This window comes from Podarcis liolepis (assembly GCF_965112155.1).
Source record: "Podarcis liolepis genome assembly, chromosome: 3".
Classification (NCBI taxonomy): Eukaryota; Metazoa; Chordata; class Lepidosauria; order Squamata; family Lacertidae; genus Podarcis; species Podarcis liolepis.
The window spans coordinates 85948356-85976263 of record NC_139557.1 but is presented as its reverse complement, the minus strand read 5'-3'; the positions used below and the strand labels follow the sequence as shown (position 1 = coordinate 85976263).

The following is a 27908-nucleotide window of genomic DNA, read 5'->3' as shown; positions in this document are numbered from 1 at the left end:
TGTGACTTTCTAAACATACTTACTAGGTAATGCTAAGCTTGCAAAAGTTGCCTTTGAAATCTCCTTGCCCTGTTAACTAACCCAGAAGCCCAGTCATAATGACAATGGTGTCACATTTTTAATTATTCTATATATGAAGAACTGAACTATCACTTATTCACATGCAACACTAATCCAAAACATGGCTTAACATGAAGAAGTTTTAAGATCATTATTTACATATAAAACCCTAAACTCTGGGTCAGGTTACATGAAACACCAACTTCCCCACCATTGCTGGTGAGCACATTAAGATCAACCAACAAATGCAGCCTAATTAATAATTATTAGTGTGTTTTTGCTGGCACATAGGTGGGCTTTTTCACTGATGTCTCTGGAATGTGCTTGATGCCTTCCTTTTCTAAAATTCTCCCAAGTATTCAATCTTGCCTTGTTTAAAAAAACTGCTTACCGGGTATATTTAAAATTCAACTGTTCTGGGGAGGGAGAGGGTGGGTGTGATGTCACCAGTATTAGCTAATCCATGCTGCACAATGCAGTCCACAATTGACTCCCCCAAGATCAACCCTGCAGAGGATTAAGTATATGTAAGCAGAATGTGGTGGGTGGGCTTTCAGAAGACAGTGGCTTCTCTTTTGATGGGTCTCTACAAACTCTATGAAGAAAGTCAGCCAGGCACACATCGGACATCGTGAATCATCTGGAACTTTTATTACATCGATTTGGTTTACAATCTTTGTACTTTTGATATTTCCAACAAAAAGGCAACATTGTGATATACCGTTTTACATAGAGACAAACAGAACTAGATCGTACGGACATATTGAAAAGTAAAAACTGTTCTCAGTGCTCACAGAAGTTTTGTCAGAACTGGATTTATCTCCGCTGTTGCTCATTGTGGGCAATGGATACAAACGTCCACCATCCATGGCTCTGCTGCCTGCAGTGCCCCTCGGCCAAAGGGGCTTTAGCTGCTTGATGTTTTGGCCGTAATAGATCAGAAAGGATACTTGTGTGAGGTTATCTTGGGTGGCAGTAGCAGCAGCAGCAGCTGTCTTAGAGGTGTCAACAACACCACCCCATAGTGTTTACAAGCTTGTGTTTCCCCCCTTCCTAATCCATGAGTGGATTGCTCCAGTGGTTTAAACCACAGGGAGTTGCAGCAGCATGAGAAATATGCCCATGGCAGCAACTATAAAATATCCCCCTGAGACATACCTAGAACATCAGATATTCGCCACTGACCACCTAGTTCTTGACCTGAGGCAGGCTGGCTTGTTGAAGTTACAAAATAATTTATTACTTAAATTGCACACTTGAATTAAGAGATCTTTTTAGTCACTCAGGAAAAGGCCCAAGATCCCAAATCAGTCAATCATGGTAAGCACAGCTTCTTGCAATCTATTGGAGAGCAGTTTCTTTGGGGTTGTTTTTAATCTGAGAATGAATGTGTATGATGTCTGCAAAGCAGCCTGCCTCCACAGAGTGCAGAGAAGATAAAGTAAAATTGACTCTTAATTGTGACTCTAAAACAGGCACCCCCAAACTCGGTCCTCCAGATGTTTTGGGACTACAACTCCCATCATCCCTAGCTAACAGGACCAGTGGTCAGGGATGATGGGAATTGTAGTCGCAAAACATCTGGAGGACCGAGTTTGGGGGTGCCTGCTCTAAAACATGCAACAAATGCCAAATAAAAGCAGTGCTTGTTGAATTGTCCTGGTGGTGTTCTGAGCTAGATAAGGTCACATGGCTGAATGGGTTAGTGCTCCATATGGGTGCTTAAACATAACTAACCAAAAGAATTCCCTAAATTCCCTCCAACAAACTTGTCCTGTGACTGGAGGGTGGTCTTGAGACTTCTCAGGCTATTCAGCTACGGAGTCATTAGCAGACATAAATGAAATAATTATCTGCCCGAACTTCTCTATCTGAAAAATGGGAATAATAAAAAACTACTTTACAGTGCTGCTGTGAATACTTTAGATTTATAGCCTTGAAGGCTCAGGTTGAGTACCAATTTAAAAGCATACAGAATTTTAAAAGAGAATTTAAAAACCCCACAATATAATTCAATATGACATTCAGTAAATACTGCTAAAGGCTCTCATCTTTGTGCTAACTCCTGAGAGCCAACTGAAACAGATAAACCTTAAAACACCTCCAAAACATTCTTAAGCTTTATGCTCTGGTGAATCTCTAGCTCAACACTGATGGGGTGTCACAGGCCAGTATTGTAACATCTGTAAGCTGCTGCCCTACGAGTTGTTCCCAGCTTATTCAGCATTATCTATAAATGGCTGCTCTATAACAAACAGAGAAAAACAAAATGGCTGACACATGCATATCCCCGCCCCCCCCCCCCCCCCAGGCTTGGGGAAGCTTTTCTGATCCCAAGAGATGTTGCGAGTCTCAAGAAATGCTGAAAACATAGGGCAACTAGCCAGGTGATCGTTACAAATCAGAGTTAATTGTCAGCTGCTAACTAGAATGGGTATTCTTCCTTTTCTTCCCAATACTTAGATTTTCTCTATGTATGGTTCATGGCAGACTTTGCCAACCAGGTGCTCTCCTGATGTTTTGGACTACAACTTCCACTAGTCACAGCTAGCACGCAGTGCTGGCTGGAGTTGGTGGGAGTTGTAGTTCAAAACATCTGGAGGGCACCAGTTGGCCAAGACTGATTTTATGGTGTACAACAGGGATGGGTCATCTTGTTAATGTTGGAGACGGCATCTCCTTGGAGGTAATCTGTTGGAGTCACATGCTAGTACTGGGGGAACCAGAGACAAAAGAGTTCTGGATAAACCAATCCAGAATAAAGACTCTTCTGCTTCAATTTTCATCACAGCTACATCAGACTAAATTCCCTGTGTTCCTTTGGGGCTGACGGGGTTATTCTCAAATAAGTATGTGGAGGATTTATATTTTTTTAACCCAGAACACCCAACAGCTACTGTTCTGGAGGACAAGAGTAATTCCTTTCTGATTTTAGTCTACTGCACACACATGGCAGAAATCAATTTCTCAGGCAGCCAGGGTGGATTCTTTTCCTCAAGCCACACAGCCATGAAAAAGTGAAACAAAACTGCCTAACTTCATTTTTTATCAGATATGACTCCTTCCAATTGTTCTGCAACTACACAAAAAGAGGTAGAAAGATACTCCAAATCAGAATAGGGCAGCTTCAAGAAGTACTGGAAGCAACAGAAAGTAAGGTTTAGGGGGCTTCAGGTGATTGCCCACCTGTGCTGTATAGCAAAGCAACCAAGGTAGGGTGAACTATCAACCTGCCAATCCTTCGTCTCCAAGGTGTAGCTTCACAAAGTTGTTTGTTAGCCTTTTCAGACTTTTGAACTCTGAAGATGGGCCAGAAAATGCAAGTCTTCATATGACTCAGGTGGTCTGAAATGTACGTAGTTTCCATATAAAATTACAAACTCGGCTTCCACTTTTCTGAACTGAATGCATATGACAGAAGGGCCATTTCCCACACAATGGCTCTATCTCTTAGCTTTTTCTCTAAGTGCAATGACACTGATTTGGGAGGTTCAAAGTTAGTGATGTTAAATGGGTTTCTGGATGCATTACGTTTTTATGGCCATTTCCCAATTGTATACTAGTATGTTAGGCTCATTTTCTTGTCCCCATATTATTTAACAGCTGGTATATTCCAAGTAACAACAGGTAGTTTAAGATACAGTGACCAAGGGATAAAATATTGTATGAGCACCAGTCCAGGCGCACTAAGCAACTTTAATCCAATCCTACCTGTTAGTTTGCCTGAGAGGTTTCATTAAGAAGCTCTGCACATAATTATTATTCCTCTTAGCTGCTCTACTCTGTTTATTATAAAGGGAGGCCTCCAATTCTGTCCTGGTGCTTCTTGCAACCTCTCTCTCTCTCTGTGTGTATGTGTGTGTGTGCTTGTGTGTGACACATTTTTGCTGCTGAAATATGTGTGCATTGACCCACCTTTCTGTACGCCTTGCCTGCTAGGGAGGGAGGTAACACAGGATAGCAGTCATAGGGAGGCGAGGAAGACAAGTGTCCTGTTATGTTTGTCTGTTCACCTACAGACAGCAAAGACCTGCCAGTCATTTCCATGGCAACAAGTTTAAGTGAGGAGAAGCTGCTTCGGCATTTAAATGAATTAGAAAATGAACGAAATGTTATTAAGGTGAAGTGGAAGAAAAGGAGTTATTTCTTTGAGAGAGAAAGATTTTTGCATTTGGCTGTGGGACAACAGGGTTGTTGTGAGGACAAAATTGGGTATGCTGATTTTTGCTACCTTGGGCTCTTTGAAGAAAGACCAGGATATAAATGTGTTACACACACACACACACACACACACACACACACACACACAATTAATGGAGATGTTAAAGACGAAATCAATAGCGATGACAATTTAAATCAGAAAGAGTAGTTATGATCAGAACTGTGTGCAGCCTGCATCAAATCTACAAACAAACCCAAATTCTGTTATCAGAACAAATAAACCAGATTAGCAGCTAGTTCTTTAGTTTGGACCTCTACTACCAGGTTGATGATTTGTGTTGCTGTTCTAGAATTATGACCCAGAAACTGAATTTCTATAAGTGAGCACATTATTTTATCCGGCAAGGAAGCTTTGGTATTGGATTCTGGCGAAGGTTAAACACTATTCTACCATTTTAGACTCCAGAGCATTACAGATCTCTAACGTATAAAACATATTTTATCTTCATGGTTATGGCGCTGTCCCAGTTTGTGGTCAAAGTAAAACAGCAGAACGTCCTCTGTTTGTGCAAACTGTAATGATCTCACAGCACCTTTAGCAAAAACAACAGGCAGCATTTCCGTTCACAGGAACAAATAGATGCAGTAAAAGAAATAGGTGGCTCAGAACTCGCACCAAGGCAGAAGATGTTTTGTTTTGTTTTTTTAATCCAGTGTGTCTGAGGACATTTTATCCCCTGCAAATTCCTAAAATAAATGTCAGCCATGCATGTCTACTTTGCATTGCAACATCCATATGAAATGCCTCCAAGACAACAAATTTAAATTGCTATGCTTTGTTGACACCTTGCAAATTCAGTGGAGCTGGACAAAACATTCCAAATGCCGTTTTCCATTAAACTTAAAATATTTTATGAGGGTTTTGTTGCAGCTTTTGCAATCTGCCTAATTCTTTTGGTTGTGGAACCATGAAAGGCTGATGTGGAAAAGCTTTTATATAATTCACATGCACCTCATTGTGCATTTCCCCCCACAGCACCAGGGAAATATTGTTGCTTAGCAAGAGAGAAAAGCAAAACACTAAATCATCTCGTATTATTTTGAAAGGGGACAGAATGCACCTTTTATCACCTGGTCCTATGAATATGCTTCTCTTGCCTCCGGAGACTCATTTGTGCGTCTAGGCCAGCTTTTTAAAATAAATAAATAAGCATTTTTTACCTTGATTGATTAATGGGATGCCGTCCAACATCAGGCCTCATTAGCCATCAGCTGACAGGGCCGCTAGGGATTATTTGAATCGTGTAAGTGATATGGATACTAAATCATCTGGACACATTCTACCTATATTCTCCACACACACCCCTTAAGTGAGCAGCTATGACTGTGGTAGAAACATCTTGCACTGATGAAAAATGACTTTCCAAGTGTACGTGTAGGTTCCCTCCCCCTTCCCCTTCATTTTACAAACCAGTATACAAAAATAAAATCACAGTGGGTGATCCACAAAATTACCAGAGTCCCAAGAATGTGTGATTTGATTCAGAAAGAGCGTTTCTACTCGTATGCTTAGGGTGGACATTAAAGAAAACAAACTTTTTCAGGCAAAGCAAAAATGTGAAAGTTGTGCTTACAACAGAAATGTGCTTGATAAAAGTGGCACCCACCGGAAAGCAACATGGGATCACAGATCCTCAGCAGTTCCTGGAAGTGTTGTATAGGTGGCTAAATGTTATTTAGTCAGAAGAAACTGTTACTGATTGCAGATTCCACCCCCGACCCCCCCTGGGACTCCTTAATGATGCAACTCCACAGGCAATGTGAGCAGAAGAAGAGAAGAGAAAGCTATGAGAAACAGTGACTTGTTTCAGATCTTGGATTGTGGCAAAGCCACATCTTGGCTAGGAAGACCTATCTTTCAGAGATGCCTCAAACCTTCAGAACTGTATTCTTTCTGATGGCACTGGGAAGATTAAATTCATGGGCACAGCACACCTCCTTTCTTCATATAGTGTGGTCACAGACTCCATTGTGGGAGAAGGAAAAACAGAACAGAAGGATGAATTAGATTATTGCATCTCCAACGTATATTATTGCTTTTTGCAACTATTCTTTTCTGTAAACCATTTGGGAAGTCCTCCCCCCTACAATCAAGCAATATATAAATTTTATGAAATAAACAAATAAATAATGGTGCAACCCTAAGTCCACTTACTTGTGAGTAGGCACCACTGAACACAGTGGTACTTACTTCTGAGTAAGCATACATAGGATCAGGCTATAGGAGAGGATACAGACCATCAGGAAACACATGGTAACCAATTAAAAGCTTGCTGCATGGCACTTCTAATTGCAAGGAGAGACTATTTTGCACTTTTTATACTATAGTATGTGCCTTTGTAATAAATTATTACAAAACTGGCCTGGTTTCACAGGGGTTCTTCTTTGTGTCACAAAACCATGCTAGCAGCACATTTCTTTCTTGCAATGAAAGATCACTTTCAACACATGTGAAAAATGAGCAAATATGCATTCTGCACCAGCATTTAGGACTAGGCATGGTAACATGAACTCAGGACAGTCCTGCAAGCTTTTCAAAGATCTGCAACATGAAGCAACGCAGTAGCAGGTGCTGCGAAGATATCAGGTGAAGAACACTGAAAAAGTTGCATCATTGTGAAAAAGCCACATTTTTGTGGCAATAGTGGAGGTTATTATCTCACAAGTTGTACAATTTCAATAGATAATTCAGTGCCCTAACAACAAATTATTCAAGGCAGTCAGCACAGGAAAAACAAAAATTAAAAGAATATACTTCTCTCTTACACGTGCGTGCATGCACACCTCTTTAAACAACAAAACTAAGACTACATTCAAACTTCTGAATGTCCATTTTTTTCCAGATTGGTGGGTGGTGCTCGTGACAACTACACTGAGGGGCAGTCAACAAAATGTCCACTGGATGTTGCTGGACTACAACTTCCATCATCCCTCACCGCTGGTCATGCGGAATTGGGCTGATGGGAGTTGCAGTCCAACCACATCTGGAGAGCACCACATCGGCTACCCGACAGTTATTTGTGGGGCCTGCCTGGTGTTTTTACATGAGTAGAATATGTGCTTTTATTTAAAATGCATCTCTGGGTTATTCATGGGGCATAGGAATGTTCATATTTTTTTTCAAAATATAGTCCGGCCCAGCAAAAGGTCTGAGGGACAGTGGACTGGGCTCCTGCTGAAAAAGTTTGCTGACCCCTAAATAGCTTCCCAATGCTGGTAACCCTCTGGATCAGGATGGTCCAACACAGTATGGTGGGGAAAAAAGTCTAGAAAGACAAGGAAAAGTTGTGCACTGCCAGACCCAGAAGCCAAACAGAGGAGCAGGGTCAATTGTGCTATTTGGTCAATGAATGAGAAATAATGAGATTAAGACGCAGCTGAGAGAACTCAGGTTACATATGAGGGAACAGGCTGTCACTATAAGAGCAGATCAGGCCATCAAACCTGTTGCCAAATAAATTGTCATCTCAGGCGTAAATAACCTGGAGATCAGACATTACTCTAAAGTGGAATGAATGCGAGGCCGGCAATTCCAGATGCTACACTCTTCAAAAAATGTTTACGGTCACACAAGAGACATAACAACTGCTGCTTTATGCAGACAATAGACTTTGATACAGGTTATCTTCATGCTCAGCCTCAAATCCCACATTCATGTATTTTAGCATTCTGATCCTAAACGACATCACAGTGTCAAGGACTGGCTGGACAATGAGGCGTAGTGAGAGGCACCCGCCAAGGAACCCCCAAGGGAAGTTCCAGAGGAGGATGGCTCAGAGCCTGGGGATTGGTGGTGGAGAGGTCAGAGGGAGACGATTGGAAGGAGGGGCTGGATGCCGAAGGGGCAACAGGGTTTAGTGAGCAGGAAGAGCCAGTGACAGAGCAGTTCAGACTCCGAGGCTGAAGCAGAGGAGAGGGGGCAAGAGGCTGCTGAAGAATCCCAGGAATCTCCCTCTCCTGCTGTGACAAGCTCCCCTCCCTGCTGGTCTCCAAGAACAGAGGCCAGAGGTAGGTAGGCACAGTTTGAGACTGCTTGAGAAACATACGGGAAAGGAGAAGTCTTAGAAAGGGTAGAATGCAGGGACCTTCAGTGTCCTGGCATCTGCTCTATGGGGGCAAGACCTACAGGGAAGTGTTGCTGAATTGTATGCCATTTCCTTGAATAAAGAGTTAACTTGACTGACAACTGACTCTGCTTCTTCATGTTGACCTGCATCTGACACCAGGCTTGATACACAGGTGTACTTCCCTGCAAGCAACTGTGTTCAAAACAGCCGGTTTTCTCTCACACTTCCCTTTCCTATTTTACTGAATATCCAGCTTGAATAACAGTTCCGGAAAACTCAAGTTTTGTGCAAATTAATCCTATATTACGGGCACTACATTCTCCGCTGTACCTCCTTGTCCAAAAGGAAACACAGACCCTAGTAAGCACGTCTGCTACCCCTGGAATCTTGCACCGCTTGTGGAAATTGGGGTGACGTGTTTCAATATTATACCAAAATTACTCAAAAGTGCAGAGGCATTATTTGCTAGATGAAGTAATGTAACACAAAATGCAAATAAGCCAGAATGTGAGCAAAACTCTATTTTTAAAAGCAAGTTCAGCATGATAGAGTTCTGAGATCAGTGCCTATCTTTCTTATGCTAAATAATGTCAGAGTAGAAAATGAAAGGAACAGTTGTTCTCCTCCAGTGAAGAAGGAATTGATCTGCTTGCTAATGCCCTACTATAGACAGGACTTAATCTCACTGGAATGCAAAAAGATCCATTTGCATGTTTCTGTTCTTTGACTAACACTGCAATCCTGTATGTGTCTACCCAGAAGGAAGTTCCATTGATTGTAATGAGGCTTAGTCCCAGGTACTGTGCATAGGATTGTGTTGTTTGTATTGTCAAGGGTTTGGATGGTTTCAGGAACCTCAGAAAACTATTTAGTGGTTCCTTATACTGTCCATTAATTTAGGAGGGTGGGACACTCCGTAACGAAAGTGTCTTCCCATTACAAAGGAGCTCAAAACTCCTTGGAGCCTCCTGTCTTAAGGGATATGAATTATAACAAGTTATTTCTCTTGCTATTGCCTCATTCTTCCACCAGAAAGAAAGAGGGTTTCAAGAATCTCTCGCACTCTCACATATACACACTTTCTCAAACACAATTTCTCTTTTATGCTCTGTATAACTGCCTCCTTTCACATTCCAGAGAACACCATCAAGCAGACAAGCTTGACTTTAAGTAAAATTCAGCCTTGCACAAGCACACCACCCCTCTGCCTTACACACCAACCTTCTCCTGTATGAGTAGATAAACTGCAGCTGAACCTCTCAGAATCTCCCTTGATACCAGACTTCCTCCCTGCCTGCGTTCATTACAACACATTTTCATTCACTTCAGAGCTCCCAGCTTCCCAGTTCATCCTCACCTCCCCATGACATCTCTCCCAACACCAGCAGATGCCTAGCAAATTCAACTGCTTTCCTTTGTGTACTGGCCTTTCTTCTGGGTTTGGAAAGAAGACTGCATTCTATTAAAAGTGTGGGGTTTCCTTTGCAAATTCCCTGTTCGTTTCTGCTTTCTGCTACCATAATGAAGTAAGTACTTTAAATGCTTTGAGCTTTACCTATGGGATGCTGATTCTCAGATGTGAAACATCGAGGCTTTCCAAGGAGACATCCTAAGATTTCGCATCCCCAGCAGCTGAGAACAGCGTAACAGTCGGAGCATGGTTTAGAAAAAGGAAGGCGGCCTGGCTTCTAGTTGCTTCTGTTATTTCTCAGCTCCTTTTGCCTGGGAAACCAGTGCAGTTAATTGCCTTGCTTCTGAAGGAAACATGCTACACTGCCATGAATTCAACTGCCAAAGTGTGTGACTCTACAAAGATTGGATGACGTCCCCTCCCCACAATAATAATCATAATTATGGGGCAGGGACTGCTCCTGCTAGACAGATATTGTCAAGGTGGCCTGGTTAGCTAGAGGCTAGGAAGAAAGACACACACACCCAATACTTGGGCTGTTACTGTCCTTCCCTTCAGATTTTTTTGTTTTTTGCATGTGGCTGTCAGTGTTTAGTTCTGTGCAGTAGTTTTGATGGTGGTGTTAGCTGCCCACCTCACATCAAAGCCATTACAGAGCCAGAACGGAGCTCAGGAGCTGTTGAGTCCTTTGTGGGATGATAAGAGGGAGCCATTCTCTCTGATTCACATGGGATGTGTTGGGACCTCTCTTTTTATCTGCTCCCCCCCAAAAAAAAACCACCTCCCCACATCTGGGCACATGGCACTTCTCCTGTAGGTACTTTTCATGCCCTCACAGCGAGGTCTCCACGCAGGACCCATTCCGATGGAGATGGCGGTGGTCATGGTTGAGGCAGCCCTCGTTTCGGTGCACGATGAGGATGGGGAAGTAGAGGGCGTCCTGGTAAGGAGGAGGGTCTTCCTCCTCCACAGTTACTTGGCTGGACAGGCGGGTCTGTTCAGTTGGGCAGCTCTGCTCGTTCAGGCTCCCACTCCGGCTCTGCCAAAGGCAGCTGCGCCGTGAGCCGTAGAGACGGCTCAGTGAGAAGCGGCTGCTGCTGAAGGGGATTCTGGGGCTGCCGTTGCAGATGCTGAGGGCGCTGCGGGAGAAGATGGAAGAACTGCTTATAGTCCTGTGGCACTGCTCACAGTTCTGTCTGTAGCTCCCATAGCGGCAGGAGGAGTAGGTAGTGCAGCTAGACAGTCCCACCAAGTCCATGAGGACTGCCTCAGAGTAGCTGGGCACCAGCTGCTGGTTGGACCGGATATGCCACTCCAGCTCAGTGCTGTCCACCGTGTTGACCCGGGGCATCCTCCGACAGAAAGGGCGCTCTTCAGCCGGTGTTACTGCCACATAATCAAACCCAAAGAGTTTCTCTACATGGTAGTGGACGTAGGAAGTGCGGAACTCATTCAAGACCCGCAAGGGCCAAGACAAAGTCAAGAGAGCAGCAACCCAGAAGACATAGTGGGAGACGTACCAAGGTAGGTTGTCTGGGTCTGAGAAGGCCACCATGTACTCTTTGAAGTCCACATTCTTAAGATGCATGCCTTCCCTTGCCTCCATATAGTCATCCAGTCCCTCGTTCTCTGTGAAGAAGCGGGCCCTCTGGGTCAGATAGGAGTTCTCAGATTCCACGTTGGCAAAGCTGAAGCACTTGGTGAAGCGGAGCCGGGTGGCCGGGAAGTTCTCCAGATCAATCAGGTCCTTCGAGATGTCCTTCACCCCGCAATTGGAGTAGTCAAACTCTGCTTCTGCCACGTGGGTGTTGACCCTTTCGTGGTACACTTGGGTGGTGGTATATGCGTCCCCGTTGCGGTAGCGGGTGACTTGGCGAGTCCTCCTGACGTAGTGGTAGCTGATGGCTTTCCACCAGATGCAGGGGGTGGCTTGCTGCATCCTCTGGACGCGCTCGTGAACGCTCTCCACATCCACCTTGTACTGGAGCTCATTGCGGGTGTAGCAGTGCCAGCATTCCACCAGGTAGACAACGTAGAGCATCACCAAGAAGGCCAAGGGGATGTAGATGTAGCCATTAGAGCAGGGGCTGTCATGGTACATCATGGACTTTCCCTTGTAGGCGCTGTCAAAGGTCAGCCGGGTCACCTTCGTCACATGGCACCAGGTCATGGCTCCCATGCAGCCGTACATGAGGAGGGAGAGCACCAGGCACTTCCAGTGTGACTCCCTACAGAGCGACTTGCTGAGCGACTGCTTCACAGGCCGTTGCTTCTCCAGGGCGGGGAAAAGAGAGAACAGAAAGAGAAATTACTATACAGTGAAGGGAAAGAAGAATTGCCACAGAGCTGCACCGGCGCCTTGATTAGCATTGGCAACTAACCAGCTAGAGAAGAAGTCACAGATGGGCATCCCCAGAGGCATGAAATCTCACTTAAAGGCTACTCAGGATAAACGCCTCTCATTTGGCAGGCGAGAGAAGGAGGCCTGCCTCATGTGTCATCTTTTCCTAGGACCCATATAGTATGTCCTCCAGTTGTTGTAATAAGAAACCTGTACCCACTTCTTGCCATCCTTGGGCTGCCACTGCACATCCCCCTCAAAAGTGCTCATGAAATATGGCCTTGGGGCATGTCAACCTGGTCTGGAAGCTACGATTCTCTTTCGAATCTGAATGGAGCAGCTGGATGACTGTTCCATTATTTAACTCATACTACAACAAAGGATGGGAAAGATTGCCCCATTCTTCTCCCTCTCTCCCTCCAGACATTTTCCATCATTTGAAGTCTTTCTTGAAAAATGGGAATGCTGCTTGCAATCCACTGCCACTCTTTGCTGCAAGTGCAGGCCAGCCAGCTACCTCCTTGTCCAGTGAAATCTACTCAAGAGTCAGTAACAAAAATTAATGGTGATGGGATCCATTATGTTCACCTGACAGACCTAGTTATGGCTCCTTGCCCTTCTATGAGAGGAAGGCAGTCAGGTGAGTATTAAGCACACATATTTCTGTATCACCTACAACAGAAGCAAAATCAACATAGCCAACCTGGAAATAACCAAGCTTTTTGGACTCACACATACCTCCAGTCTAGGATTCATTTTGAAAGCATTTCTTTATGCATTCATCCATTTGATCATGCACACAATAAAGGGCCTGGAATCTCACACTAAAGAGAAGATAATAGCTTGCAATGTTCCACCATTCTCCAGTGCCTGATGTTCCTGTACAGAGACAGGAAGGGAAGCTCCCCTTTGCCCTACTCAGGGTACTGGGAACCCCTGCTAAGTATAGAGGGATGTTCTGTATGCACAAATGCAAGAGGTGCATGCCCTGTGCACTAGGAGATGAGAGACCTGTAATCAAATGCTTCAGGAACTCTGTTTACACTGTTGCTGGAAAGCGAAAGAAGGCTGAGAATGTTTATATCCATGCCCTTTTTTCTGCCCAGTACAACCCCATGTTATTTTCTAGTACTGGGGATATCTGAAGAGATGAACTGAAGACTCTCTCCAGAGTCAGCTAATGCGTTACCCTCCAGAAAATTTGGACTATACGTCCCATGAGCCCCAGCCAGCATGGCCAATGGTCAGGGAAGATGGGAGTTGCAATCCAAAACATTTGGATTATATCTCCAGTACTTTTTTTCGAAGAAAAATGAGATGCTGGTACTCCTATCTTGATAAAAGTGATTTGGCAACAGCACAAAATGGCCACCATGGGCATCAAAAAGAGGTGATGGTACTTTATACTGGTGAGTACTGTCCCCTCAAAAGAGCTCCCAACCTTTGTACCTTAGATGGGCGCAAATCATGCCCTTTAAACTCACAATGTTCCAGTGGTATAAATAATTCCTGATGCTACAGGTCAAATTCCTGCACTTGCATTTCTACCACATCTTCAATCCTGGATGGGTGAAACAGTAAAGATGTGGTTACAAATAAAAGAAGACTGATTTGTTTTCAGCACCATCCATGCACTGCTTATAGAATTGCAGGTGACTGAAATGGAAATGCATTTACAAACCACAGTTTCTCTCCTGCTTCAAAGCTGCTTGTTCTATTTTTGTATATCTCACATTTTCTGAGAGTGACTCTAGACTAGCCAGCCCTGATGTATAAATCTTCCATGTTAACAGGATGCAAGAAGCAGCCTTCTCATTGGCCGTGTTGTCATCTTCAGGGTTATTAGCCAGATTTCTCTAGAAGGAGCTGTTCGTATTTATATTAAAGGATGAAACATTCCAAAACACAAAATATAAATCTGCTTTTATACCCTTGATTTCCTGTGGGAGGGGAGAGACAGACATCAAAAAGCATGTCTCCATATATTTTTCACTGTAGTATTTTAAACTGAGCCATTCAAATGAACACCCCTGACTCTGACCACCCTTTTTTCTGCGGACGTCTGCATTCCTCTGGGGCTAATCTATGTGGAAGGGGCAGCAGGTAAGTGGCACAGAAGTGGGTGGAACCTCCCTGTTTCTCTCATACACTTTCTCACAGGCCATCTTCCCCCCCCCCCCCACACCTAGCTGGCTGCTGAGAAAGGGACAAATAGCTCTTCTCAGAGGTCTGGACGGCTTGCTTGTAAGGAGCTTTTGAAATTAGGACCACACCATGGTATTTGACATTTTTGTTCATTAAAGCCTTTTTAGACTGACCTTCATCAAATGGTCTCAGGGCAGAGTACATCCCTAAAAGCATAATGTCATGAAAATACACAAACAATCCCAATAAAATAGTTAAGACACCAATTTCTACACCCACAGAACGAGGTCGGGAAATTAATGCACAGGGCTGGCTAGAGTTACCTAAACAGAAACCAACAAAAGCCACAACAAATAAATAAATGAGTTTTAAGCTGGCACTGAAATGGAGTGTTGGCATCAACTGTACCTCCAAAGAGTGAAAGTCCAAGAGGTGGGGCTTCACCACAGAGAAAAGTGTGGGAAGTCTGATAGGTGAGATTGAAGGATGGGGACATCTTATGAGAAACTACAGCTGCTGGACCTCCCTGAAGCACTATAAATCTGCCCAGAAGTATAACAAAAACCCGAGAACATCACAACACACAACATGATGGTACGTTTCATCTCTTGGACTCAGAAATGCCTAGCATTTTCTTTTATTTTTTCCATATGTACTGTGAATCCAAAAATGATTGTGAAACCAAAGGGCGGGGATGTATCTCTTTTACTGCAATGTATTTTGTACTTTGGTTATATAATTTTGTTTAAGCAAGAAGGGCCTCTGTAAGGTGGCTGGAGGAATGCTGAGAACATCTGTTCTACTGTTGTAAGGCTGGGGGTTAGACCTGAGAGGGTTAGTGGGGCAAGATTTGAGTATAAATGTTTCATATTAGTTCCTTTTACTAGGCAGTTTGCTCTTGACAGCTGGACTTTCTTTAAGTCTTTTTGAATGGAGCAAAAGCAGGTCTTCTTCCCCAGTACCTTAGAGTGATGTAATCTAGATAACAATGGAAGGACACGTAACAGCTTTCAAGTGAGACACAGAGAAATGAGTTTCCATGCTCTGCAAGTTCAAGGAAAGAGCCTCTCTCTGGAGTTCTGATGTTTGGCTATCTGTTGGGAATATTATTTTAAGTGATGCTTCTATCCAACAGAAAGATAGTAGACCTAATAATAATAATAATAATAATAATAATAATAATAATAGTAATAATAATAGTAATAATAATAACATAAACACTCTGTTTCCCTGGGTTTCCAAATTTCTAGTTTTGTTCAGTTGTGTTTTTTATTTTTTGTTTGTTAAGAATGGAAAGTATCTAGTGCTTCTTAGCAAGCCGGATTGCCAGGTGTTGAGACCATCATTAACCCTCCATATCAACACAAAATAAGATCGGCCTCTTGGGTTGAGTTAATTATGTCTCCAGGCAACATCCTGCTCCCAGAAAGCAAGTGGTTGGCTCTGTGTCAGATGGGGACTTTCTTCACACCAGAAAGAGCACCGAGAGAACGAAGCAGATGGAAAAGGCGAAAGAGCACTTCGTTCGAGTGGCTCAGCAGATCTGTGCTGAGCATTCCTGGCTGGCTCAGTCCACCTACAGTACCAAATCTAGCCGGCCTATTTAGAACAGTAAACACAGCTAGGTTTGGCTACTCCTCTCAATCACAACTGGATGCCAAGCAAAACTGCTACTGTCTTCTTTGGGCTTTCCTGATTCTATGTTTCTGCTCCTGTGTTTCTGAGGGCAGCGACCGGTCCCCAGTTTGGGGTTTCCCATCTGTATTCCAAGAGAAGCACAACTGGGAGAGTACAGCTGCTGGTACATTCTCACTGGAAGATTCACATTTTTTCAGACCCTTGTTGCAAGTTGTTGTTGCAAGAGTCAGTGTGGCGTAGTGGTTAGAATGTTGGACTAGAACCTGAGAGAGAGCGGGGTTTGAATCCCCACTTAGCCACTGGGTGACCTTCGGCCAGTCACCATCTCTTAGCTAAACCTGCCTCACAGGGTTGTTGTTGTTGTAACGATAAACTGGGAAGGAGAACCATGTACCCCCCACCTTGAGATCCTTGGAAGAGAAAGGTGGTATATAAATAAATGTAATAAATAAGTAATAATAATAATAACAAAAAGAATGGTCTGATCCACAATAAAAATTCCCTGATACCCTTGTCTGCCTGGCTCAGAATTGCACCCGATTTCTTAGCACAGAAACAGATCAATGCACCAACCCACCCATAATAAGCACAGGCTTGGTAAAGTTAAAACCTCCAGCAGAGAAGTTAACAAATCATGAAGTAGGTAAGTAGGAGGGACCATAGCTCAGTGGTACAGCATATATCTGCATGCAGAAGACCCCAGTTTCAATCCCTAGTACAGTATCGCTAGGCAGGGCTGGGAAAGACTCTTAAACACTGGAGAGCTGTGGGTAGTTAGTATAGTATTGCTACACGCCACCTCAATCTGCATGAGCAGTGCAAGATTCCTGGGGTATCAGGAGTGCTTAGCAGGGTCTGTGTTCACTTTTGAGATGCATCAGTGACTATGATGTCTTTATAATATATGCCTTAAAAAGGTAAAGATAAAGGGACCCCTGACCATTAGGTCCAGTCGTGACCGACTCTGGGGTTGCGGCGCTCATCTCGCTTTATTGGCCGAGGGAGCCGGCGTACAGCTTCTGGGTCATGTGGCCAGCATGACTAAGCCGCTTCTGGCAAACCAGAGCAGTGCACAGAAACGCCGTTTACCTTCGTGCCGGAGCAGTACCTATTTATCTACTTGCACTTTGACGTGCTTTCGAACTGCTAGGTTGGCAGGAGCAGGAACCAAGCAACGGGAGCTCACCCCGTCGCGGGGATTCGAACCGCCAACCTTCTGATTGGCAAGTCCTAGGCTCTGTGGTTTAACCCACAGCGCCACCCGCGTCCCTGATATATGCCTTATTTACATATATATACAACCTGCACCTAGATGGAGGCATTGCAGAGCATTCACATCTTAAGAGGGGCTTGTCCTTCCCAGCAAAGCACTGGATTCAGAGGCACCAACTGGTGCTTGCTAGGGTTCTGATTTACACAGAGGGCTGCCTTATACCAAGTCAGATCACTGGTCCCTCTGAGATGAGAACTGTCTACACCAGTGGTTCCCAATTAGCAGACCCCCTGTTTTTCAAGAGCCAAGTCATGGATCCCCTGGGGTCCACAGACCACCAGTTGGGAAGCACTGGTTCACACTAATTGGTTTTAGCCAAGAATCTTTCTCAGCCCGGAGTTGTTAGGAATTGAACCATGGGACCTTCCACTAAACTACAGTCCTTCTACTTTCAAATTCATTTGGTGAAGGGGAAGACATAATCTGGCATGTTCTTCCCCTTCAGTAATGAAATGTCAGACTAGGCACACAACAGCTTCACCTTTTCCTTAAATCACCTCTAGAAAATTTCTGCACTTTCAGCAGGCTTGTAAACACTGGAACTGTTGTGAGAGCCAGGCTCTGTCTAAGAAAATCGCATTACATCAATGGTCCCCAAAGGTAATGCCTACTTCATTGCAAAGTGGTGCTTCTAAGTGCAGGAGGAAAATAAAGCATGACCTGCTGTGCTTCTGCTGGGGATGAGGTATGACTCTAATTCAGATACTGTTTGTTCCATCCATGGCCCACCTTGCACAGAAGAAAATAAAAGTACAACCAAGGGGCAGCATGCAAAGCAGGGGGTTCATTGACTGTTGTGTTGGACGTAGCAATTGGAACTGGATTTAAATTAGACGTAAATTTCCTTGTGGCCTTTGGCATTGACCTCAGTTCCCCATCTGTAAAATGGGAATAATGGTGGTCTACTTCATATGGTTATTGTTAGGACAGGCAAAGCAATTTTGGCATTAACAGTGCAAAAAGGATTTTATGTTAATGTGATTTTTAAGGGAAAGGCTGTTGCTCAGGGCATGAACTTTGCGGGCAAAAAGCTCCAGGTTCTGTCCACACATAAGGCTGGGGAAGGCTCCTGTCTGAGACTACAGAGAGTTGCTACCAATTGATTAGACAATACAGTGGTACCTCGGGTTAAGTACTTAATTCGTTCCGGAGGTCCGTTCTTAACCTGAAACTGTTCTTAACCTGAAGCACCACTTTAGCTAACTGGGCCTCCTGCTGCTGCCGGAGCCCGATTTCTGTTCTTATCCTGAAGCAAAGTTCTTAACCTGAAGCAGTATTTCTGGGTTAGCAGAGTGTGTAACCTGAAGCGTATGTAACCTGAAGCATATGTAACCCAAGGTACCACTGTACAGGGATAGATGGACCAATGGTCTAACTCTGTAAAAGGAAGTTCCTATGTTTCTGTTTTGAAAACCCACAGCTCATTCCAGGTATCTGGTCCTGGTTGTTATCAGAAACAGCAGAATGTGTTTCGGGGTGTGGGGGAGAGAAGTAATCTAAGCTTCTCCTCAATAGCCTACGTAAAGGAGCACTGAGGTGCAGAATCAGCACTTATGTATCTGTGTCACATTGTTAGCCAGTAAAAAGGAAAAGTGAACTATGCATTGGAATCACATCTTGCCTGGCAATGCAATGGCTTAGACATCCTATTAATCTCACTGAGGACTGTTCAAAAAGTTCATGAAAAGCAGTGTCTTGCTAGGTGATGTTGAAAATGCAAGGTGCCTCCTAGGACATCACAGCAGCTCCCTCTCGGCTTCATTTTCCTATTTTCCAACTTCCTAATGTTATTTTTCAGTGCCTCCCTGTAGGCTTTGACCATGAGGGACTCCAGCCCTAGTTACTAAAGCACCAAATCAAGCAGCTTTCCCTGCAAAGCCCAAAGGAAATGAGAGTGCTGAGGAACATTTCATCTCAGAACTGTCTTGTACAGAGGCAACACTGGAAGGACTTCTCAACTTGGGGGAGTTTTCTTCACTATTCATAACATTTAGGTAGCAATACTGCGCATCTTGCGTCTTGTGTTGAAGTTAATGGGATTTATGCCCTGCAAAGCAGATTTGAATATCTGCATGATTATTTAATGCCAGCAAAGGACTGTTCTGTACCTCCATGTTTCTCAAATGGAATGGCAGAACTCCCGAACAGTTTTCAGTAGTAAAGCCCCAATCCCCTCCTAACCACTCCAGGCCAGTATTTTAAGCACCTTCCTCAAGTTCACGTCTCAAGGACCATGGAACTCCAGCCAGCACCTAAGCCATCTTTCCTTGTTTTGTGTTACATTTGAGCAGGTTCATGCTCTTTCCTTTTTTCTTGAGAAAACTGACAGTGATGCCTTTGAGAAGCCCTCCTCTCTCTCCTTTGCATGACCTGAATTCAACTCCATCCCAGCACAGCAAAATAAAATAAAATGCTGGACTATGTTGAGAAAGTCCATCAAAGACTGCAATCCTATTAAACATACCTGGGAATAAGTCTCACTGAACTCAATGGGACTTACTTCCGAGTAGTCGTGTGTGTGACTGCACTGTAAAACACATTAACAGAGAACTGCAAAGTTGGCGCACCATGTCCCTATTCAGTAACCACAGGCTGGCTTTCAATCCAAAGCCTTTTCACCAGCCACTGCATTTATCTGAAAATAGAACTGAATAGTAAATACAATTCAGCCAGAAATCTTTTTCCTTTCTTTCTCCTAAGGCAGTCACACTGAGTGACTTTGTCTTTTGCAGACCTACAGTGTCATATACTGCTCAGGTCAAAGGAGGTCAAGTTCTTGCCTCAGTCCCAGAGTAAGCATTAGCCTACATTACAAAATGATGTCATAATTTAGCTGGGGGGAAAGCAGTTCCTTTTCAGGAGAGGCGAAAGACTTACAACTCAAACTAGGCAAAACAAAATAGATTTCAATGGGCTAAAGAATGCCTAACTCTGACCACACTGTTAAGAGTAGAACGGCTCAAGGCTGAGTAGTAGTGTTTAACTATCAAGTGATCATCTCTGACCTTAACCACCCTCATTTTCCATTATATTTTTACCAGCCACCTTCCCTTCACTCCTCTAATTCTACCCTACTCAAACCTTGCGTCCTCTTATCTTTGTCCAAAATGCCAAAATCACTCATCTCTCCCACTGTTCAATCTGTGTGACATTCCTTCTAATTCAGGGGTCAGCAAACTTTTTCAGCAGAGGGTTGGTCCACTGTCCCTCAGACCTTGTGGGGGGGGGGCGGACTATATTTTGAGAAAGAAAAAAGAAAAGAATGAATTCCTATGCCCCACAAATAACCCAGATGTATTTTCAATAAAAGGACACATTCTACTCATGTAAAAACATGCTGATTCCTGGACCGTCCGCGGGCCAGATTTAGAAGGTGATTGAGCCGGATCCGGCCCCCGGGCCTTAGTTTACCTGCCCATGTTCTAATCCTTACTCTGTTTCCTGCCCCCTTGGGCATCCAGCACATTTGCCTTGCCTTACATAGAAAGGTCACAATGACTCTGTCCCACCTGATCTTTATGCCCTTATCTGCCATTACATCTTTGCCAGTCACCTTCACCTCTCCAATTCTACCACAGTTGGCTTTGCAAAAGTCTCCTGCTCTCTTTAACAAACCGCCAACTCTCCCATATGTCTTGCTATGCCAGAGTTTGGGGGGGGGGGAAATTGGGCCTTCCAGATGTTGTTGGGACTCTCATCACCACTGACCCTGATCAGAATTGGGAGATGTGTCGAAAGCCTTACTAGAAAATCTCTAGTGGAACAGCACTGGAGGGAAGATGCTGGTCAATTCTGGATCCAAATGGCAGAGCTAGATGAGAAGGGGGCTGGCAGTGCTAGGCATGAAATAGCAAACAGGTGTATGTGTGCACTGAAAGAGAACTGCTTGTGTGAAGTCCAACACCAACTGATCAATACACATTTAAAGAGTGATGGGGAATGATGAAGGACAGGTCTACATTAACACAGGAAGTTTGTATAGAGATGTATTAATGGAGCTACTAGATAGAAAAAGTAACTCAGTCACAGACATTTCCTCAAATACATCAAACCTTCACTATAAATATTATGTAGCGTCAATTCACTAGGAACATCAGCTACTAGCTCTGTCCATAGAACTGCTATGGCCTTACACATACTTCCTACTACAGTAGGAAAGCAATATTCACTGCACTGCTTCAGACACACACATCTTTCCTGGGGACTTCATTCCCAGGCAAAAATCCTGGCATTCTTATATCAAACCTTTTCATCATCATCATCATTATAGATTAATCACCCTGGGGTGTTCCAATGATCCTTCAAGCAGATGAGAACTACCATCCCTCAGTAAAGATACCTTTCCTATTTTAAAAAAACTGGAGGAAAGAATCCATTTAACTATCTTGAAGGGCAAAGCAATTAGAGTATCATAACTAAGACTGCTAAGTGATAATGCGAATGATTCAGAAATCCTGAACTTCGGTGAGCTGTTGATACTTGAGTTTTTTTCTCTCCCCCTCCACCAAAGATACATAAAATGTGGGGATAGAAACCATAGCACTAATTAGCTACATCTACACATACAAGCGCTGCCGCCAACTATCTGTGATGCATGCAAAGATGTAAGAAAAGGAGGTCAAAGGAGACGTGTGGTTTTCCTCCTCGTTCCAGTGAAAGCAGGAATGCTGACAAGATACACCATTGACAGCTGTTCCCACGCATAGACTCCATAGTACAAGGGATGACAGAAAACACCCACTGCCTCTGAGGTGTACCTGCTACCTATCTTAACACGAAGTTCATAGGAACAGTTAGGGAGATAAGCGTCTGTTCAGTGGTAGAACCTATGCCTTGTATGCAGAATGTCCCAGGTCCAATCCTTGCCATCTCCAATTAAAAAAAAAAAAAAGATCCAGTAACAGATGATGTGATGAGAAAGTCAGCGTAATATTTGCCTGAAACACTTATGTGGAAAGCCACACCCCTTACTTCCTAGCTCTCCATTTCTACAGCATCCACTTGGCTTCACCTGAACTGGCTCTGTTCACAGTTTCTCTTATGCATTTCCATTAACCTGTTGCATATTTATATACATATATTAAAAGCACACCAGCATGCTTACAGATATGTGAGGATTGGATCACTGCAATAGGCATTCACTGGGGGTGGGAGATCACTAACATTTCTACATGAACAGTGCAAGGAAGTGACCAAATAGCACATGCAACATTCCACACTCTGAGCAACCATGCCTCCTTCTATACTCCTTTGCAGCCAGAGTCCTAGATAACTCAGTCCTGCAATTCTCACCAAGAAGAAGCACAATCACCACCTCACAGCGAGTAGGAGTTGCCTACTCCAGATAGGTTTAGTCCCTTCTTCACACACTTCAGCTATCCTTTTGCAGATAAATTCGCCGTTTGCAGACTCACACACAAATCATCCCAGGTTAATTTAACGGTATCTAGACCATCAGTTACCATCCTCTGATTGGTTCAAGACTCAACTAGGGGATGAAAACCCCCAAATCCCTCACTGGCATGAAAAGGTGGCACAAATGCACCCTTTCAGCGGCTAAAGTGTGTCAAGAGGCAATATATAAATCTGCGCCCAGAGATTACTAAAGGTTGGAGGGAACATACAAAGTGTATATTCTGAACTGTTAGCAACTGGCAGCGCAGGACCGAAAGGGCACAGTGTTCCAAATGAGTTCATCCTAAACAGTCAAATGAGCCAAGGCGAAAAGAACGACCCAGACACCCGCCCGTCCCACACCCCCCCCCCACCCGCTCCCAGGCGTTAGGGTTTTGCAAGGAAGGCGACGGGGGCCATCCTGCTCTGCTCCCAGGGACCCCCGAGCGCGGCGTCGGACAGGGAAGGCGACGGTGCGAGCGAAAGATTGCGTACCTGTGTATGCAAAGCGCCCTGGCCCGCTTAGAGCCGGGGTGCAAGCCAAGCCCCGTGCCGGAGCGGAGGGAGCCTCATCGCGATGCAATGAGCGTGCCATGCAAAGCCGGTCACATGCAGACGGTTACAACGTGTTTTGCAAAGGGCCGCCCGGCGAGGGCAGGTAGCTCGGCTCTGTCCTCACCTCCTCTCGAGCCCCCTCCGCCTCCTCCGGAGGCACCGAGGCGCTGCTGCCTCTCTCGCTGCTGCTGGCCGCGGCCGCCGAGGCTGGGGGGGACATGGCGGCGACTCGGGGCCTCTCGGGTGGGCGACCAGCAGGCGCGGCGGCGAAGACGGCACATTATCCCGCCACCGAGAGCCGACGAGCGCCCCCCGCGCGGTCGCGCCGGGGCTGGCGGTGGCCGGGCGGCGGTGGGGACCTGGGAGCCGTCGGCGCCCCCGGCATGGTGTCCCCCAAAAGCCCGGAGCACCCCGGCTGAGGAAAGGGGGTTGGCGGGCGAGGAAAGAGCCGAGCAGCGCCGCGAGGGGACCCTCCACGGCGGGCTGCCGCTGCCGCCCAAGTGCCGGCGACGGCGGGCTGAGGAGCTGGTGGTGGCTTCGCGCCTGAAGGGCTCCCGGCAAACCTCACGCAGCCCGCCGGGCGCGCACGCAGCGAGCGGGAACGGGCAGGGTGGGGAAAGGGGCGGGAAACCGAGAAGGCTGGCAAGGCGAGGGGCGCGGGGAGGAGGAGGAGAGGGCAGCACTGGGAATGGGGGGCTCGGCGGCGGCAGCGTAGGAGGAGGGCAGCTTAGTTCCCGCGCGCGCCTCTTTTCCCTCTGCTGTGCCAGGGAGGGGAGCGAGTGACCTTGAGGCTGCGGAGCTCCCTCGCTCTCCCTCTCGCGCCCCCCTTTGTCTGCCCGGCTCTGTGCGCGGTAGGCGAGGAGGAGGAGGAGAAGCGGCAGCAGCCAGTCCCTCGCGCTCCCTTCCTCTCTGCGCCCTCCTCCTCCTCCTCCTCCTCCTGCCGCCGCCTCCCCCTCTCCGCATTCAGATCCACCGGGAAAGTGGAGCCCCCTTCCAGGCGCGCGAGAAAGAAAGAGACGTGCTCTTCGCTCCCGCAGCAGCAGCAGCGCGGGAAAGATCCAGGCTTCTCCTCCGAAACCACAAAGCCTCCTGGGAAGGGAGAAGGCGAGGGAAGAGAGGCCTTGTTTCTGCGACAATAAAGGGAGAGCTCCAAACGTGGCCGTCTTTTATTTCTGGGTGCAACTCGGCCGGCCCCCCTCTGCTGCACCTGTCAAATATTCAGGTTAGACTTTCCCAAGAAGAAGAAGAAGAAGTCCTAAGCGCGAGGCAGCCGAGCCACGCAAGCCAGAAGCATGTCTCGTCCCGCAGAATTAGCTCGCATGCTAAATCAATGTCTCCGGCTCGCGGCAGACAATTAACGTGCCTGTCAACGGGATGAGAGGATGAGTCTCGAAGGCTCCATTAGTGGCCAAGATGAATAGCCATCATGGTGCCCAGATGTAAATACGTACAAGATGGAACTAGTGCGGGATGATCGCGGGGGGGGGGGTAAATAACTGCCCCCACAGGAGGACGTCGAAGAAGTTCTGGAGAAAGTATATCTTAGAAGGAAAACTTGGAACGAATTGTTCCGTGTTACTAGGGCTTCTGCACTTGGAAATGTTTTTCACAGATATCAGAAGCTCGTGGCTGGGCATCCTTCTCTAGAGCATTTCAAAGTCTCCCTCTCAGATATGTGGTTATGAATGAAAGTGGTCCGGGCCAGGCAGGCATCCTGCTATAAGGACTTTCCCTTGGTCTAGAATGGTCAATTTGTATGCTGGAAGCGATCAATTTACGGTAACTTGTCCTGTACATTGCCCATGTAAAACATGAAAGTGTAATGTGTGGGTCATGTATAACCACTACTGTTGTAGCTTATTAGAAAACCTCATATTCTATTCAAAATAAAGAGAAAGTTTGTGGTTGTCACAGTTGCAGAGATATGTTCAAGAACCTGATGGTGGAAAATGCTGAAAGAAAAGGAAGTGTGCTAAGACTTCAGGAATGGGGAACCTGCGGCTCTCCAGACAGCATGGCCAGTGGTCAGGAGTTATGGGAGTTGTAGTCCGATAACATGGAGGACCACAGGTTCCTGTTCCTTTTTTGAGTCAGGACTCCAAGGACTCATGTTCCAGTTTCTACAGCCATGAAGCTCGCTGGTGACCTTCTGCAAACTGCTGTCGCTCAGTCTAACCTAAATCACAGGGTTGTTTTAGGAGGGGGAAAGAAAAACATACGGCATTTTTGATGAACTTGTTTGGAACAGTTTGAGATTCGGCTTGTTAGGAGGTAGGAAGGTTTAATTCCAGTTAAAATCAGCACTAGGAGTTCCAGTTTTCCCAAGCTGAAGTTAGGACCTGGCTTATGCTCATTTGCCTTATTGTCCCAGCAAATGTACAACCTAAGGCACCTTTCTAGACTTCATGACATCAGCTGAACTGCCAGCTTTCTTTTTACTGGCTCTGTTCCTATGAGTTTAGCAGCAGCCTGATATGCAAAAAAACAAAAAAAAACCCCAAGGGTTTGTTTGTCTTTGTAATCCTATGCACTAAGAAATAAATCCCCTTGATCACATTGGGACTTGATCACATTGGGCCAACACAGTCCAACAAGTAGTAGATCTACCCAGAAAGTGTTGAGGACAATTAGGGACAACTTGCCCCAGGTTGCACTTATGTAGAAGTCCTATGGGGCTTAGTACAGTCCATAAGTAGACACTGAAAGAGCAGGAATTTGCAGTAACAGACTGAAGGAGCAAAAATTCGGTAGGCTGTACCTAAAAGCTCAGCACTTGCCTTTTCAACCAGAATGTTTTATAACCCTGAGTGAGATCGATAAATTCTCCCCATCATATCATTTTCATTTCCTTTGAAGGAACCTAGGTAACTACGCTGCCACATGAGCCCTTAGCGCAAAATAGTCCCCTTTCCATCTATCAAACCTGGCAGGTTTCTAAGTAACCTAATAGCCAATCAGTCCAATGGTCCAGCTAAGCATAATGTCAGCAGACTATGTACCCCCAGCAGAAAAGTTGAGTGTAAAATGACAGCACTACTAACTACAGAGAATGTAACAATTCTGACAGCCACTCTCCAGCATCCACGGGGCAATATTCCCAGCATACACCAGCTAAGGAATGGCATGCTGGTGATGCCTCTACATCACACAGGGTTACTAGACATATGGAAGCTCTGTGTGCATACAGCTGTACATACAGAGGCACCTTTCATGTCTGGCAGAAAGCAGGGATGTTGTCTTCTTTGGGTGGAGCCAAAAGGCAGGACATGAGGAACCCCCAATCCATGAGCCAAACCACCAGAATTCCTCAAATGGCTCATGAGACCATCTTTCCTAGCCATGCCCACCTGTCCCACACCTGATGTCATATGGTGTAAGAGGTAAATCTGCAGCTGCAAAGGAGCAATTTGGGACTCGAGTGCATTCCTGATTGTCCCTTTTCAACCAGCAGATACCAAGCAAGTCCCTGCGAGCACAATTGCACCTATTTGCACTATGCATTTGGCACCTTTTAAATTTGGCACCCAATACAAGCTCTGTTGGGACTGGTTCCACTTGGGAGTTCACAGGAACTCCTGAGTAGAGCCCATCTCTGTCAAATGCATTTGGCGCTGAATTTAAATCCAAGCCCCACTGGAATCAACTTGGGTTCTCCTGAGTGGAGCTGATCCCTGCTGAAAGCCAAATTTCAACAGCACCATACCCAAGCCCTGCTGCAAAGGAACAATCGTGAGTGCATAGCTAAGAGTGTGCTCCTGGTTGCTTGTTTGAATGGAACTTGCACTTGGCAGCATGGGTGTAGCCAGGATTTTTGTTGGGGGGAGACAGACCTTTCGTTGGGGTTGGGGCAGAATCTCAGTTTGCTGTGTGTTTTTATTGATTGGGGAGCAGCTGTCCCTCCCTGCCCCCCTTGGCTACACCCATGTTTGGCAGTGTTCAAAATCCCTCCTTCAGTTCTATGCAGTTTTCATGATGAAGTCAAGAAGGAAGCAGGGGGCAGGAGTGGAGCTCAGGCACTTTGCAGTTACCAAGTTAGTAATTGTGGGCACGGTTGGCTCCCATTTGCACTATGCTGGAAACCCCAGGCATAGACATCATATCAGCTTTACTTTTGCTTGAGTTCATTGTATTTTTCTGCCCAGGGCTAGTTCAAGTTTGTTTTCTGCTGCCAAATTTAAAATTTGCAGCCTATCTCCACAATGCTGTGCTTTATTGTATACTGAACAGCATAGTAATAGCATATTGAATTATTAAGACTGTAATATTACTTTCATTTTTTATGTCTGCCATGTCTTTCCTTCCCCTTCTTCTTCCCCAGTATATATATACTGGGGGGGGGTGTGTCCTGAGCAGCTGGTAGACATCAAAAGGTTCTCCCCTGGAATGTAAGGAATCCCATCTCCCTCCATGAGCTTCTAAAATGCTTTTGTGCATTTTCTCCAAAACTGTGGGCAGCAGTTTTCTCTCAAAGGCAGAGTACAAGCTTAGTTTCCTCTATGGGCTGAGTAGGCCCTGGGATCCTATTTATTTGGATATTACTCATTAATGTGTGGTAGAGCTGTAGCAACTACTCTGCAGTGGGGGCTAGTCCACCCACCACCACCTGCCTTCAGCCAGCTCCCACCAGCCTGCCTTCTTACCTACCATCTGTCCAGGGTGGCGCCAGCTGTCAGCTTCCTCCTTAGCTTCAGCATTGCCCTTGTAGCCCTCAGCAGGGAAGAGGATGGGGAGAAAACTAGAATTAGTTGGCTCTGCCTGTCCTTGGCTCTGGCTCCACCTACTGTTGGGCTCCCTGTCTTCTGC

General features: G+C 45.5%; 1 protein-coding gene across 4 annotated transcripts; it reads right to left on the bottom strand.

The window, feature by feature from the left end:
• Positions 1–689: 689 nt before the first annotated feature.
• On the bottom strand, positions 690–27908 carry TMEM151B (transmembrane protein 151B). 4 transcript variants are annotated; one of them, XR_014524572.1, is made up of 3 exons: positions 23230–23331; positions 9904–12028; positions 690–6245 (listed from the first exon to the last, which is right to left on the bottom strand). XR_014524572.1 is itself a non-coding variant. In XM_083497146.1 (2 exons), exons 1-2 carry the CDS (start codon positions 27750–27752, stop codon positions 10592–10594), a joined length of 1440 nt encoding a protein of 479 aa, XP_083353272.1. In that variant the 5' UTR covers positions 27753–27908; the 3' UTR covers positions 690–10591. The 4 variants fall into 4 exon arrangements, 3 of the variants coding, with proteins under 3 accessions (XP_083353272.1, XP_083353270.1, XP_083353271.1); XM_083497146.1 differs by lacking the exon at positions 23230–23331 and adding an exon at positions 27750–27908 and having other exon boundaries at positions 690–12028; XM_083497144.1 differs by having other exon boundaries at positions 690–12028.

What these genes read in the sequence shown, in the direction of transcription:
- TMEM151B (XM_083497144.1), bottom strand. Translation starts at nt 23,325, where the DNA reads ATGTCCCCCCCAGCCTCGGCGGCCGCGGCCAGCAGCAGCGAGAGAGGC. An exon ending in CGGAGGGGGCTCGAGAGGAG is followed by an intron (nt 12,029 to 23,229) that starts GTGAGGACAGAG and finishes GCCCTGGAGAAG; the next exon opens with CAACGGCCTGTGAAGCAGTC.